The sequence below is a fragment of the Corylus avellana genome, chromosome 6, assembly GCF_965113065.1.
Source record: "Corylus avellana chromosome 6, dhCorAvel1.hap1.2, whole genome shotgun sequence".
In the NCBI taxonomy this organism is placed as follows: domain Eukaryota; kingdom Viridiplantae; phylum Streptophyta; class Magnoliopsida; order Fagales; family Betulaceae; genus Corylus; species Corylus avellana.
This window is the reverse complement of record NC_142495.1, coordinates 9,594,884-9,608,760: the sequence shown is the minus strand read 5'-3', so window position 1 is coordinate 9,608,760 and position 13,877 is coordinate 9,594,884. Positions and strand designations below refer to the sequence as shown.

Sequence of the window (13,877 nt, the reverse complement as noted above, 5' to 3'; positions counted from 1 at the left end):
AGTAATTTTTGAATATTTATCCTACCATAACGGTCATATTTTTTAAAATTACTTATTTACTTCGGTTACACCTTCCTCATCCCTATTGATGTAATGAGAAAGCCATGAGAATCTCATTAGTCAATTTAAACTTTCAAAGTTATCCTTATAATATACAGTTTTGGGCTAAATATTGTTGCTTATAGTCTTGACATCATCGTGATATGTATCATAAATGAGTAATACTACATATTTAACTTTCATCATATTTTCATCTCACTGAGCTGATAGGCACTACTACATCAGCTCAGTAGGATGTGAATGAAAAAAGAATTGAGTATTTAGAATTACTCCTTAGTGACAAAGCCCAATCTATAACGAGAAATGCTAGGGTTTCCAAATTCTGATTTGGGAGCTAATTTCGTTGTGTCAAAGTTACCATTGCAGCAGCAACTTGGTGGGTTAAATCCAAAATTACAAATAATAATAATTAAAATAAGAAATTTGCCATCTTAATGTCGATATATTTCTAAACAGTACTATTAGAAATGAATGTTGTATGCCATGATTTTGGAGGGAAAGTCAAGGGCACTTTATAAAAAGAATAAACACTACTTAATCCGCCGCATAATTACATCGAGCTCACCCTGTTCTTTGGTAAGGACACTTCAAATTCACCCAAAAAAAGGAAGGAAAGATTGCTTGAACACCAAAATAATAGCCAAGCAACTCGACATTATAAGTGACCTATATGTATATACATATGACAAAATTACAAGCAACTGCACATGGCATTATATTCAATTGGATTAGGAGGTGCCATCAATATCTTTCTGGCTTCGAACCCTCCATTATGCCGGATCAAGAATTTCAGTAAAGTAGCACATATTGCAAGTAAAACCATGTGAGACATGAGCTCTTCCATCCAACAAACTTAGTCCCTCCAGTACTGCATAACCTCAAACCACTGTCTCAGTAAGTCAGAAAGGGTCCTTGGAAGTGCTTCAATATTCTTTAGTACGATGTAGTATGGGAAGGGAAAAGAATCCATATAATTCGAAAACTTAACGTTGGTACCCTCGAAAGATGCTTCCTTGAATTCCGTGATTGAATCTTCTCCTGGTTGTGGTCTATCAAGAATCAGAAATGCAACCATACGCTTTCTACTCAAGGCATCTCTAACACAGCGCTTCAAGTTTTCCTTCTTCTCATGGAACCGGCCATCTGCAATTATCAAAACAAGCTGCTGTAATGGGTTCTGTCCAGACGGGAGTCGTGCTTTTCCAACAGCTACATCTAGCATGTTATTCAAATACTTCAACAGATCGACAACTGGTTCATCTACGATGGTATTCTCTTGCTTGAATGTCAAGCTAGAGATCATCTTGATCCCAGCCTCTCCAGAAAATGGTTGATCAAAATCATGCAGTAACCTTATGTTCCCCTTTTTTCCAAAGCTTGCAACAGCCAAGTTTCCCACTTCCAGTTGAGACATGGCACGACATACTGTCACCAAAGCTTCAATAGCAACATCACCACAGCGACTCTCAGACATGCTACGGGAATCATCCACAGCAATAACAACTTGGTAATCACGTTTGTTAGGTCGGGTTCGCCTCAGCCATATTTTATCTTTCCGGTAATGACTCGCTATGTAAGGAATTACCTTCTTCATGTTAATCCGCTTCCCAGTTTTATAATCACCTTGGAGCTTGCTGGCGAGAGTGGGCTCCATAACAAGACGCAATTGTTCAGCCAATTCCTGGGAGAATCTTGTTGTCAGCAGTTCATATCTTCTCCATAGAACAGTAGCATTATTTTTCACATCGTTGGAAACTTCCCCAGGATCTTGGGCCTTTCCGAACTCATCTTCAGCTACAGAGAGTTTACTGAACTGATGTATACCTTCACTTAAGAAAGACTTCTTCACAGAGACCAAACTCTCGGATAGGCTTTCAGGATTACCATCATCATGACTTTGAGCTTCTTCAGATCCCTCATTAGGTAACTTCTCCAAATCTGAGATATGCATAAGTTCTTCAATCTTATTTTTGTGGATTGAGGCATAGCTCCTGAGAGGCGGCGCTTCAGAATTTTGCTTCTCAATCTCCATATCAGCCAGGTCGTTTTTATGCGCTGAGAGACTATCTCCATCTGGCTTATTGCCACTGACATTTCTGTCAACCTGCTCAGATGTTGCAGGTCCCAAGGCCTGAGCCGTTCCTTTTTCAAACTCAGATACATAGCCATATTCATCTGCATTCTCATCCTCAATCTCACCCAGCGCCTCTGTATTATCGGCCTGAAGATCAACAGACACTTTGACTCTTTCTTTCCACTCCTCTAATGCGTCTCCAACATTCCGATAAGGGTTTGGTTGGGTTTTCTGAGTAGATGAAGATTCATGTTGAGGCAACTGACTTTTTGATTGATCATCAGTAAATCTCCCACTATTTGACAAGTCGGCCACAGAAAAATCCACTTCAGTGGTATTATTGGAAGGCAGGCCTCTCAAAGGAGCAAGGTCATTCTGAGCATCATTGCCGCTGGACCAGTTCGATTCTGGTGCTATATTTCTTATATCCAATGTCTGAGAGTCACCCTTTGGTTGTGTTGCAGATTGTGCGTTGGGCACATGATCAGTAACAAAGTCAGAACTTCCTGGCTTGAATGCATTGTTACTTGGTTCAGTTAAAGTCATCTCAACATTCTCTTCGTGATCCCCCCCAAGATCCTTTTCAGGATCTCCATCCATTTGTTCTGTCTCAGCCTCTCCAATAGTTTCATCCGTTGGATATGTGTTTTCTTCCTCATGTTTTCCCTTCTCATCAGATTCCTTATTTTCTGAAGGATCTGCTTCTTCCACAGAATCTGCACCCTTTTGTTCATCCATTTCGATATCTTCATCTGGACTCTGATTCAGCTCATCAAGCTTTAACCCTGTAGGATCAGCAAAAGCTTCTTCTTTCTCCAGCTTCATGTCTTCTGTGTTGTCTCTGTCACCAAGGTTGTCCTCACTTCCAACCTCATCATCTTGTTTATCAATTTCATCAGAATCAAGCTGTCCAGCTTCATCAGAATTAAGCTCTCCAGGTTCACCAGCAGTAGCAGCATAATCTTCCTTGGCCCTAAGCTCCGTACTACCATCCCGATCCCTGACGGAAGATCCGGATTCATACTTCTCATTTGTATCACTGGGATTTTCATCTTCATCCTTGTTCCAAAGTTTCTCATCAACTACTTCACCATTAGCTCCAGTTTCCCCCATAGCAGAATCTAACTGAACATCCTCACTATCTTCATTGTTATCTTCTGCAGAGTCCCCGCTAATGCTATATGTATCAGCTGCAAAATCCTGCTCCATCTCAATGCCTTTCTCATTATTGCTAGGGACTTCATCTGAGGCATCCCGTTCTTCACTTGGCTGTAGAAACATATAATTGAAAAGAATGACATACTTGAAGCATCAATCCATTACAAAGAAATGGCAATACCAAGTTAAGCAAATTCAAATATGCTTCAGCACTCTTACCTTTTCCAAAGCACCAAGCAACTGATCTTCATCAGTTATCTGATCACTGACATCATTCATTCCAGCACCCTCCCCCATACCTGTCCCACTTGCATCTTGAGATATATCACGAGTAGCATCACCCACCTGATCTTCGGCTGAGATGCCAAACCCTTTTGAATATAAAGAAGCTAAAACATTCGCAAGGATATGGGTTATCATAGAAACCTGCATAGCAAGATACAGATTTGAGTCATGGTGGTTAACAAATTTGAAAATTCACTGCCATGAATAAATCATGAGTTTAAGAAAATGTAAAATTTGTCACAAATAGAAAAGAGAAGATTTATACAGTTGAAGTATATATGTAATCTTACTGTTCTATTCATAGCTAAAAGATCTTGCAGGAGAGCATCACCAAAATCCAAAATTAGGCTCAGAAGGACATGTAGATCCTTAAATTGTACTCCAATTTCAAAAGTACTGCTAGTATTATTGCCAGAATGACCCAGTAGTTGTTCCTGAGCACAGCATGTCAAATGATTCACCAGATTAGTAATTACAACAGAACAGCAAGCGAATAAATCAGAATGCAGCAAATAACTTACCGCACAAACGATAGTTTTAAGAATCTTTTCACATAATAGATCCAATCTCAGATCCGCTACAAATGAGTCAAACAGAAATTTCCATGAGGTAATATTCTCCACTGACTCTTCTGGAAGGCTATATCCAGTACTTGATGAACCTAATTTCTTCAATGCATCTGTAATATGTTCAAAAGTACTGTTAAGGGCTTCACCAAACCCAAAACAATTGCCGTCCCTATGTGCATTTATTGACAGCATGGAATTATACTCTTCCTCCATCATTCTCCCCTACAAAATTTTAAGAAGTAACATTTATAAGTTCTCTGTCAGACAGTTGGATAGATGGAAGCTTGGACGATATAGTTATTTCACTCTTACATCAGACACTATTTCCAAAGAATTTATTCATCATACTAGTGACAGTAAAAAGTCGCACCAATTAACGGATAGATTCAAAGATCAAGCAAAGAGCAATAGAAAGTGTGAGAAGAATGGGAAAAAAAAATAAAAACAAAGGGATAAAAAGTAGACAGACACCTTCTCAAATAATTCTTCAAAATGACTGAGCAAAACCTCTTTAACTGAGCTTCTATCCACATCTTGCTTGCGGAAAGCTAAGAGATGCTCCTCAAACTCCTTTATGGCCTGGAAGTTCTTAGACACCAGCTGTTCCATTTGTTTTGTAACAATATAACAGTGCGAGGAACCAGCCAGTGTCGTTATCGCTCTATTTCGGCCAAGAAGGTAGTAATCTAAGGATTCCTGTTACAGAGTTGGCTTTAATACAGAGTTGACATGACTACAGTGAAGGAAATACCGTACTCAAAATAAAACACAAAGAACAAAAATTTTGCACCTTAGATTTCTGAAAATCTGGAAAACAATTCCCGATGAAAGCAAGAACCCGATTTGCTGAAGCTTTGAAACTTTCACAAGTGTTCAAATGCGTATTTTCAAATGTTGTTAGCAAAAGCGATTCTTCATACAGCATGGCACACAAACTATCAAAGAGTTGCTGCAATGAAAATTTATCATGTGACTCAAGAGCAAGGTAAAACAAATTATCAACAAATATTTTTATAATCTCAATCTTATAAGAAAGCTAAAAGAAAACATATGCCACATTAGATTCCAGGATGAAAAATTACCTTCTGCTGCCACATGCATTTCAAGGTAGCATGTTGATTTTGAACAATAAAGCATACACCCACAGTTTTAATATCAGAAGTTGGGGATTTTGGATAGAGATTTTCCAGAGTAGATATGCATTCCCTCAAGTGCATCAATTCCTTGGCAAAATCGTTGGCAGCAACCTGTTGCTTCTGTTGTATATCAACAAGCTGGTTGAGAAAAGCGCTAGACCTGTCAACCTACAGGAAACAAGACAAAAAATTGAAACTCACAAATGCACAAACAATTGCATAGAAAATGGACAGGTAAGCATGGCCCAACTAGAGAGAGAATATCTTTTTTGTTAAGTAATTGAGATATCATTAAAAGCTTAAGGTCCACCTAAGTATACAAGAAGTATAAAAGCGTGAAGCACACCCAAAGACAATATTAGGGTTCGTTTGAGATTGCGGTTCTAAAAAGTACGATTTTAAAAAATAGTGATTTCATAATGTAGTTTATAAAAATGCAATGTTGTAAAATCAGTCAGTGTTTAGTGATAAGTATGGTTTTATGCACAAATTACTAATAAGGACATAATAATCAATTACATTTAAATCTAATGCAGATGTACACATGACACCCTAGAGATGTCAATGGTGTAATAGAGATTTTCATTGATTTGGAAGGACTAAGATTTCATGTGCGCGGCAGTAACAAATCACAAATGGCAGCCTTGGTCTTCTCCTTGTTGGTGAAAAATAGCGTCTGCAGAAGCACCATATTCGATCTGGGCACCAAATTTTGCTGCTCAAACTCCTTTCACTTTGCCATTTTATCATATATTATGTGCTAAAACGGTGACAATCAGCGTAAGATCCTTCCCAATGCCTCCCTCCACTCCCTAGCAAGCACCGGATTGCTCACTGAGGACCCCACAGATCTCTTCAACCTAGCCCGCAGCAAGGATTGTATACTACTACTCTGTAACATCACGTAAAGATCATCCCTCGAATCCAAACTGACCAAGTACTTTTAGCTTGAAGAAGACCACAGAGATTTGTTCTTGTTCTGGGTGGGTATGTATGGAATTTTCTTGTTTTATTGAGGACAATCTGCTTGGTAACATATGCTTATGATTTTGTTAAGTGAAAACACAGTTAGGATTTAAAATGGTGAGATTTCAAAAAAGCACCGAAGGTACTACTGCACAAAAACGTGAGTTTTGCACATTTTCAAAACGTTGTTTCTCTTAAAACACAATACCAAACACTCCACGTTTTGTATTTTTAAAGAAATCACAGGTTATTCCCCACAAAACGCAACCCCAAACGCACCCCTAGTGTGAGAATGCTGCTCTTTTTAGTGAGTATCAGGATAAATTACGAACTCATTGGAAAAGCAACCAAATTATAGAATTGGAATGTAGTATTTACCCAGTAGCTATATGAATCAGGTTTCACTTGTCAAGTAGGATATGTCAGTCAGATACGGCAGATATATCATATATATTTAGCCATAATTAGTCTATCTAGTTATGGCACATGTTTTTGTATTATAGCTATAGTATCTTGTAATTAATAGGTAGATTTTAGTTGCCTTATTTGTACTCCTAGGTTGCTGTAATCACTGAGATATAGTAATTAGCTATACAATTTCTATATAATACAAGGAACCCTCACATTGAGACGTATTCAATACAATTGACAGGATATACCGAAAAGAAAAAAGGGGATTGTATGAACTTGGCAACACAACCCAGTAAAGTAATTGAATAAAAACATGAGAAAAATTGGTCTATGATTAAAAAAATCCTTCAGTTGATAATTAGCTGATGACATCTACCTGTTCACGAGTAATGTCTTTGTGGGAGTTCAGGCAAATCTGCTGCAGAAGCAGCATTGATGCTATGCTCTTAAAGTAGTATTCATTGGCTGTTTTCCATTCAGTAACCAAAGTCTCACAGGGAAAACTTTGAAATTCGCAGGCAGCAGCAATATCAGAGGCTCCAGAAGCCAGTCTACTTTGTGTCAGCAGCAGATGCTGTACATCATATGATGGCTCAAGGAACCACCAAGATTTATGATGATCCTATAAAGTACCAGTCATTGAAAGAAGACCAACATTTAGCTTATACAATAATGTGCGAAGAATCTAAATTATGGATTATGAAAACTAATATTCTAGCATACAATTGATATTACCTCCATATATATAGACTTGTGCCTAGACAATCCACTGCTTTCTAACAGCTTTAGAAGCTCAGAAAAGGCCCTTCTCTTCCCCAGACTCTTGTTTGAATCCTTCCATATATCACCACAATCCACTACAGTTCTATATATTTTCTCAATTGTGCACCACACAATCTTCCATTGTTCCTGAGACAAGAGGCGTGTAGACTGGGAAGCAGAGCATTGTCTTAAAACACTTGTCAGCTCTGTATAAAGTACAAGTTCATAAGACTGTAAATTGCCAAAGAACTGTAGTTGAAGAAACAACAAATTAAGGATAATAACTAGAAAATAAAGAGACAAAGAAAAACCTTCAGAAGCACCCCTGAAGTGTAAGAATAGAGTATTAAATTCAGGAGCTCTCTCAAGGTGCAACTTTTGCAAAGCATCTTCTACTTTTTTCCTCCAGTCAGGATACCAGATGGACCTATACCAGATAAATCACGCCAAAGTTCCAGAATCATGTATTTTAAGAAAGACTTAAGCATACAAAAAGCATTGAATGGACGAAAACATTACCTGTCTTCATCATGAAGCAATGTTGGATCAAAAGGACCACTCAGCATCCCTATTTTTTTGTCTGGAAATTCATTACGAATCTTTTGACCATGTAGAGATTGAGCTTTTGTTCCCTTTTGTAGTGCATCTTGGTTAAGGAAAAGCATTACAGGTTGTTGCAGAAAATCCTATACAAACAAATACATCAGAGGCATATTACTACTGCGTATGTGTGCAAAAGGGCTACCTAGGCACAGAAATAGACATTACAAACAATCCTTTTGATAAGTAAGACATTACAAACAATCCTCCATCTTAGACAACATTTGACAAATAAAGGCTGTGACCTTGGCCATGCAAAAGACGTGATGGATCTGAGTATGCTTTCCATGAGTTTCCCCTCTAAAAAAGAATAGTTTTTGTTTTTGTTTTTTCAGTAAGTCCCTCTAATCCTACACAGTTGCCCATAGTGAGGGATCCAAACATTGCAATTGGCAAACAAGGAGATATGTGAACAAAACTAGAGTGCATGTTACTCACAGTGTACTTCTGAATAAGCTTCCTGAGCTTATGCCGGGTCCTTTTTGAGTTTTCTATTGACAGCAAATTCTCAGAACGTTCCCATCCACACAGTTTGAGATGCTCTTTCAGCTCTACCTCAATATTTCTTCTATTATCTTTTATGTGTTCCAAAACGCTGAAGTAAAAAACTTTATTACCTACTGAAACGACCTCAAAGATCTTCATGAGGGAATGAATATTCAAAGTGTAAAAAGTGAAAAGAACTCACATCGGCAAAAATTGCACATGAAATCCGATTACATTATATAAGATCTTCAGATTTTCCTTGTCAGAAGAACTGGCATAATCAATTAACAATTAGTACAGTTAAAACAAACAAAAAGTCTAGATAATGAACATTTTGTGGGGAGCACTACACTTAGCTTTGATGTATCAGCTTCCAGAAGAGATGTATACGGAAAAAGTTACAGATAATCTCTTGCATGTAATAATTTTTTCTATATTTTTTCTTTAGTTTTAATAAGAGGATGATAGAGAAGCCATGGTTTTTAGCCTTACCTTGAATAAATATTCAGGCATCTACCAGTATTGAATTGACCAAGGAAAGCAAATAGAAGCTGAAGGCGTTTCCTAAATTCACCAATGCTGGATGTGTGAATGAATTCCTCCAAACTGCAAGTTCCATCCACAAAAAGTGACTCAGAAAAGATGAATTTACAAAACCCCTAGTGAAGCAATCTTAAACTGAATTCCGACTAGAGACTAAACTACAACATGCCTTTGAAGGGTGGATAGATTATATCCAACTACATCAGCAGAATGTATGCGTTGAAGAACTGAATACAGAGGAAACCATAACTGCAACAATAAGAAGACAAAAAATACCAAATTAGTTATGCAAAAGATCACATAGAGGGTCTATATTTAAGAAGTAAAGGAAATTACAGCCAATATGTAAACTTGTATTATATCACCTGTGTCATAATATCACTCCGCAAGCTGTTTTAATACATATACTGTAACTCTTTAAAAATTCGATTTAATCAAAAGAACAAAAGGAGTTCGCTTTCCAATGTTACAAATTGTTAGAGTTCAGTAGTTGCATCAGCAAGACTGTGCTTGTTTGATAGTACCTCAGCACAATTCATTATGCCATAGATATATACTGGAACGAGCTTACTGAATTGAAATTAGATCCAAAAATTACAAAAGACAATTAATTTCGAAATAGATACACTAAGATACAAGTAGGAACAGAAGTAGCCGGTTTGCTTTGACATTCGTTTTCCTCAGTATTAAGTGGCTATAATAATTTGCATTTATGGCTGTTATTTCCCCTAGTCCTCTGCAAATGTTCAATATTTTCCCTAAACCCTTGCACTGTATTGGATTCAGTCCTCACAAATATGAATAACTATGATTTACCTTTCCAGCATTAATCTCATACTGATCCTGCACCTCGTCAAGCAGGGCAGGCCATGAGCCAAATTCCATCTTTTTCCAAGAGGACACCAGAGCACGAATAGGCTCCAATTGATCTATAACCATTTATAGAAAACATAAACCCCTCATTATAAATGCAGCAAGAACATAACAAAAGGATCAATGAAGGAAAGTTCTTACCAGAGAGGGAGAATTTTGAGCCATTTTCTTGTAACGTCTGGACCCTGTTAAGCAGAAATTGCAATCCTGCAAGAGCCTTCCAGAAGAAACAGCACATATATTTAGACATTTATTGGAGAGAATGTTTACTACCTATAAAGTGTCAAGTCTCAGACACACATGAGACTGGTCCCCAAATCCAAAATTAAACCTAACAATTGAATTGCATGAACAGGAAAATCATTCTGCTTCATAGATTTAATACTAACTCTTCTGAGCAACTTGAGTTGCTGAGTGGCCAATATGATGAGGTTAATGGGTGCACTAGTATTGTTGGACCTATTCTGTTGACTAATAATGTCTATATTCTCTTCTTGCATCATACAAACCATGTAAAAATGAATGGCCCCATTTTCGGTTTAATCTTTCTTTATCACTCTCTATAAAAGGTAATCTGAAGAAACAGTAAAAAATAGCCATATCACTACCTTAGCTAAGGGGGTGCTCAAAGGGATATTCAAGAGCATCCCAACCACATCCAAAATTTTCTGGAGTCCATGATGATCCTCCCATTCATTCAGAAAGGAAAGAATCTTCTGTTGAAGAGGAGTAAGTAATTTCACCATTTGAGCCATAAGAGGAGCATTTGAATCCTAGAAAAGGGATGTAAATAAGGTTAGAATACAATGAGATAAAAAGAAAATAGACATTGTAATAATAAGGAGCCAAAAATTTTAAAACCTTGTAAAAATTATATTTTTGAGCTGATTTGCTAGATGAAACAATTGTCTGCTTGTGCTCCAAACAAAGACGTAATAAGTGCTCTGGCATGAGTTTAGCATCTAAACTGGACAAAAACAAACTTCCTAAACCTGAAGGGAAGGAAAAAAAAAAAAGAGGTCATAGATAATCTCTTGAAGGCACAAAATACCAAATATTCATCTAAAAATTAGAATATCAATAAAATACCACTAATCATCCCTACTCCCAGTCTGTAGGAGTCGGTGAAGGAAAGCAATCTGTCTGCATCAGATATTTGGAAAGTTCCAGGCTGAATTGAAGAAACAATACATTAGTGCAGGCATGAGAACTTTAAGCAGAGACACAAATATGGATAGGGTTTACGGCATAAACTCATGTAGCAAGTCATAGTCAACCAAAAAGAAACAAAGAAACAAGATATCCCCAAAAGTATTGGAATTGTGATGCAGGAAGACCAGTTTAACTTTCTCTCCATGCATCAATTTGTAGTGAAGGATATAATGAATGAACTAGTTTTCCAAAACCGCATTGTGTTCAAACTAATTTTTAACAAATACAGAAATTATTTCCTATTCCTATGATGTTATTTACTTATTTGTTGATTTAAAATTTGCAATCTTAATTTCAAAAAATGAAATTTAAACCATGTGATTAAGCTACTTCACAAGAAGAATGTGATAAGTACAACGTGAAATGTTGCATATTAACCATAAGGCTCCAACCAAATATCAGCATTATGAATGATAGTACTTTAAGTAAATCTCCAGTAAATATGTGAAGATAACTTACAGCAAGGACAAGATTATTTGAACCAAAGAGTTGATTGTGAATGTGGACCATGTTGTCCAGGATGGACTCCTCTATAGCATTCCATTCTTCCTGTGAACTTTCTTGATCCTCACGAGCTTCCTAAAGGATGAAGGGATTTTATGAGTACCAAATAATCAAACATGAAACATGGAAAAAGCGAAAATTTGCACATATTTCGCGAATATAATTTGCAAATATAACATTATATAGAAGTACTACCGTTGTAGTAAACTCTTCTTCAGAAAGCAGTTCCTTCCATTCTGAAAAGTTATCATTTGTTATTGACTCGCCAAGTGTTGATATATCAACTTCAATAATGCTCTCGATCTGAAAGGCACGAGGCCTGAACTTGTATTGCTGAGAACCATAGTCCTCTTTGGTTTTTGCTTGAATTTTCATTCTCATCCAAAGATTTGAAAATTCATTAAATATCTTAGCCAAGAGCTGATTCAGAAGATAAAACTTAACATCAGATGGTAATCCTGTGTGAGTAATTTCCTTTCTGTTAATTGCAATTCAAATTAATTCTCACCTTAAAGGATTCAATATCCATCAATCTTGAATTCGCTACAGAATGTGCTACACGCACAAGAATGTTGTGATTAAGAGCAGCTTCAAGTTGCATAACACAGACCTGTTACAAATGGGAAAGGAAATAAATTCTATATGCATGTCAATTTCTACAGTAAATAATAAAAAGGAACAAATAGTTCCATAGAGTTGTACAAGAAGACAATATTATGGACATCTAGTGAAATGGAATAATCATAGGATAGATTCAGATGAAGTGTGGACCTTCTTATCAACAGCAACATCTCTTGAGAATGTAACCAACTTTTCTAGCAATCTCATATCGGCTGCACAAAAGTTTGCAGGAATACTTATATCATAGGAAGGAAGCTCAGGCTGCTTGCTATTCAAGTTCACAGAAATGGAATTGGATGCATATCCACGGGGAAATCTCATGAATGAATATATTGTTCCCTGCCAGACTCTCCAAGTCAGCCAATGAGATCAATAAGACAACATCTAAAAGCACAGATATCTAAAAAACTTAAGAAGAAAATACCATAACAAGATCCATATTATCCAGCTCAACCCTACTAAAAAATGCTTTCTGGAAGAAACTAGACAAAACTAGCGCTGAGCCCAATTTCATTTCATATACTGCAACTTGAACTGGCTGGACTACATCAATATATGCAGCATATTCATCTGATAATCGGTTAACAAAACAGGTTGCAGTGTTCTGGAAACCAAAATAAAAACAGGTATTTAGAATAACAACTTGAAATGGTACAGCAGTGAGGAATGGAAAAGCGAATAAGGGTTATCATCAAAATACTTTTTGCCTATCAAGTCAGGCATGACTAACATACCTGCCAGTTGCAAACTTGGTCAACAATCTGTGGTAAGTCCATGGCTTCAACATTACTCACCATAACCTCCAAAGATGTAACAAGTTTCAGAAAATCATCACATTGTTTAAGAAAGTCGTTGCATTCATGTTTTAACTTCTTAAATTTCCCAGAATCAGAGCGGAACACAATCTGAACACAAGAAATTTTTTTCATCAGATAAAAGAGAAGAAATAACTAGAAGCATGAAGTGCTATTTATAAACCACTTTGTCTGAGCTCAATTTTATTGTCCGCCCATGGTGACCAGTGAGATATGAGATTCATTCAAAAGACAATAAGATAAATAACTGGAAACAAAATCTATCATAAAATAAATAGAAAAGGAAAGATGACTTCTGATATTAGTGTTGACAACCAAATCTCAGACGAAACAAAATATTTACTCTCCCTCTCTCTCTCTCCCCAATCCACTTCATCTTCTTTCTCCACAGCTAGTCCAATCCTCCACAATCTATCATGCCATGACACCAACCTTCCACCAATGGAAGTCCCAAATTAGCCAGCAAGCGCAAAATTATTAATGAACTGGGGAAAGGACTTGGAGAGAGAGAGGGGGTGGGTGGGAATGGGACACTTTTCAAAATTATTTAACAAACAGCTATTTGATTAAAGCTGTCATCAGAAAAAAATTCAAGCATCACAATATTGGAAGCCAAATCGTGTGCTTTTCTAGAAAATATTCTGCAATAACAGTAAAAAGCAGTAACGTCAAACACATTAACAAATGAACACATAAAGCAGAAAATAAGTAGGGCAACAACCATCTTCACTATAAGATAGAACACTTAAAACTTCTAACTCTCCTCTGTAAGCAAGCTCGATAACATGAGTTTGTACATCTC

At 36.9% G+C, this 13,877-nt stretch overlaps 1 protein-coding gene across 1 annotated transcript in view; it reads right to left on the bottom strand.

The window, feature by feature from the left end:
- Window positions 1-509: 509 nt before the first annotated feature.
- The window catches only part of LOC132187415 (midasin-like protein), a 47,248-nt gene continuing 33,880 nt past the window's right edge, over window positions 510-13,877 (bottom strand). Inside the window, exons 47-72 of the mRNA XM_059601716.2 lie at window positions 12,995-13,165; window positions 12,685-12,864; window positions 12,411-12,599; window positions 12,148-12,249; window positions 11,835-12,059; window positions 11,595-11,714; window positions 11,013-11,094; window positions 10,785-10,915; window positions 10,532-10,696; window positions 10,065-10,140; window positions 9,867-9,979; window positions 9,220-9,299; window positions 9,000-9,113; window positions 8,710-8,778; window positions 8,460-8,616; window positions 7,941-8,107; window positions 7,733-7,848; window positions 7,395-7,627; window positions 7,036-7,281; window positions 5,229-5,450; window positions 4,937-5,095; window positions 4,618-4,842; window positions 4,099-4,368; window positions 3,868-4,011; window positions 3,512-3,718; window positions 510-3,403 (exon numbers count right to left, since the gene is read on the bottom strand). Of these exons, the coding sequence (XP_059457699.2) occupies window positions 914-3,403; window positions 3,512-3,718; window positions 3,868-4,011; window positions 4,099-4,368; window positions 4,618-4,842; window positions 4,937-5,095; window positions 5,229-5,450; window positions 7,036-7,281; window positions 7,395-7,627; window positions 7,733-7,848; window positions 7,941-8,107; window positions 8,460-8,616; window positions 8,710-8,778; window positions 9,000-9,113; window positions 9,220-9,299; window positions 9,867-9,979; window positions 10,065-10,140; window positions 10,532-10,696; window positions 10,785-10,915; window positions 11,013-11,094; window positions 11,595-11,714; window positions 11,835-12,059; window positions 12,148-12,249; window positions 12,411-12,599; window positions 12,685-12,864; window positions 12,995-13,165 (6,453 nt within the window). The 3' untranslated portion in view covers window positions 510-913. The remainder of the gene's footprint in view (window positions 3,404-3,511; window positions 3,719-3,867; window positions 4,012-4,098; window positions 4,369-4,617; window positions 4,843-4,936; window positions 5,096-5,228; window positions 5,451-7,035; window positions 7,282-7,394; window positions 7,628-7,732; window positions 7,849-7,940; window positions 8,108-8,459; window positions 8,617-8,709; window positions 8,779-8,999; window positions 9,114-9,219; window positions 9,300-9,866; window positions 9,980-10,064; window positions 10,141-10,531; window positions 10,697-10,784; window positions 10,916-11,012; window positions 11,095-11,594; window positions 11,715-11,834; window positions 12,060-12,147; window positions 12,250-12,410; window positions 12,600-12,684; window positions 12,865-12,994; window positions 13,166-13,877) is intronic.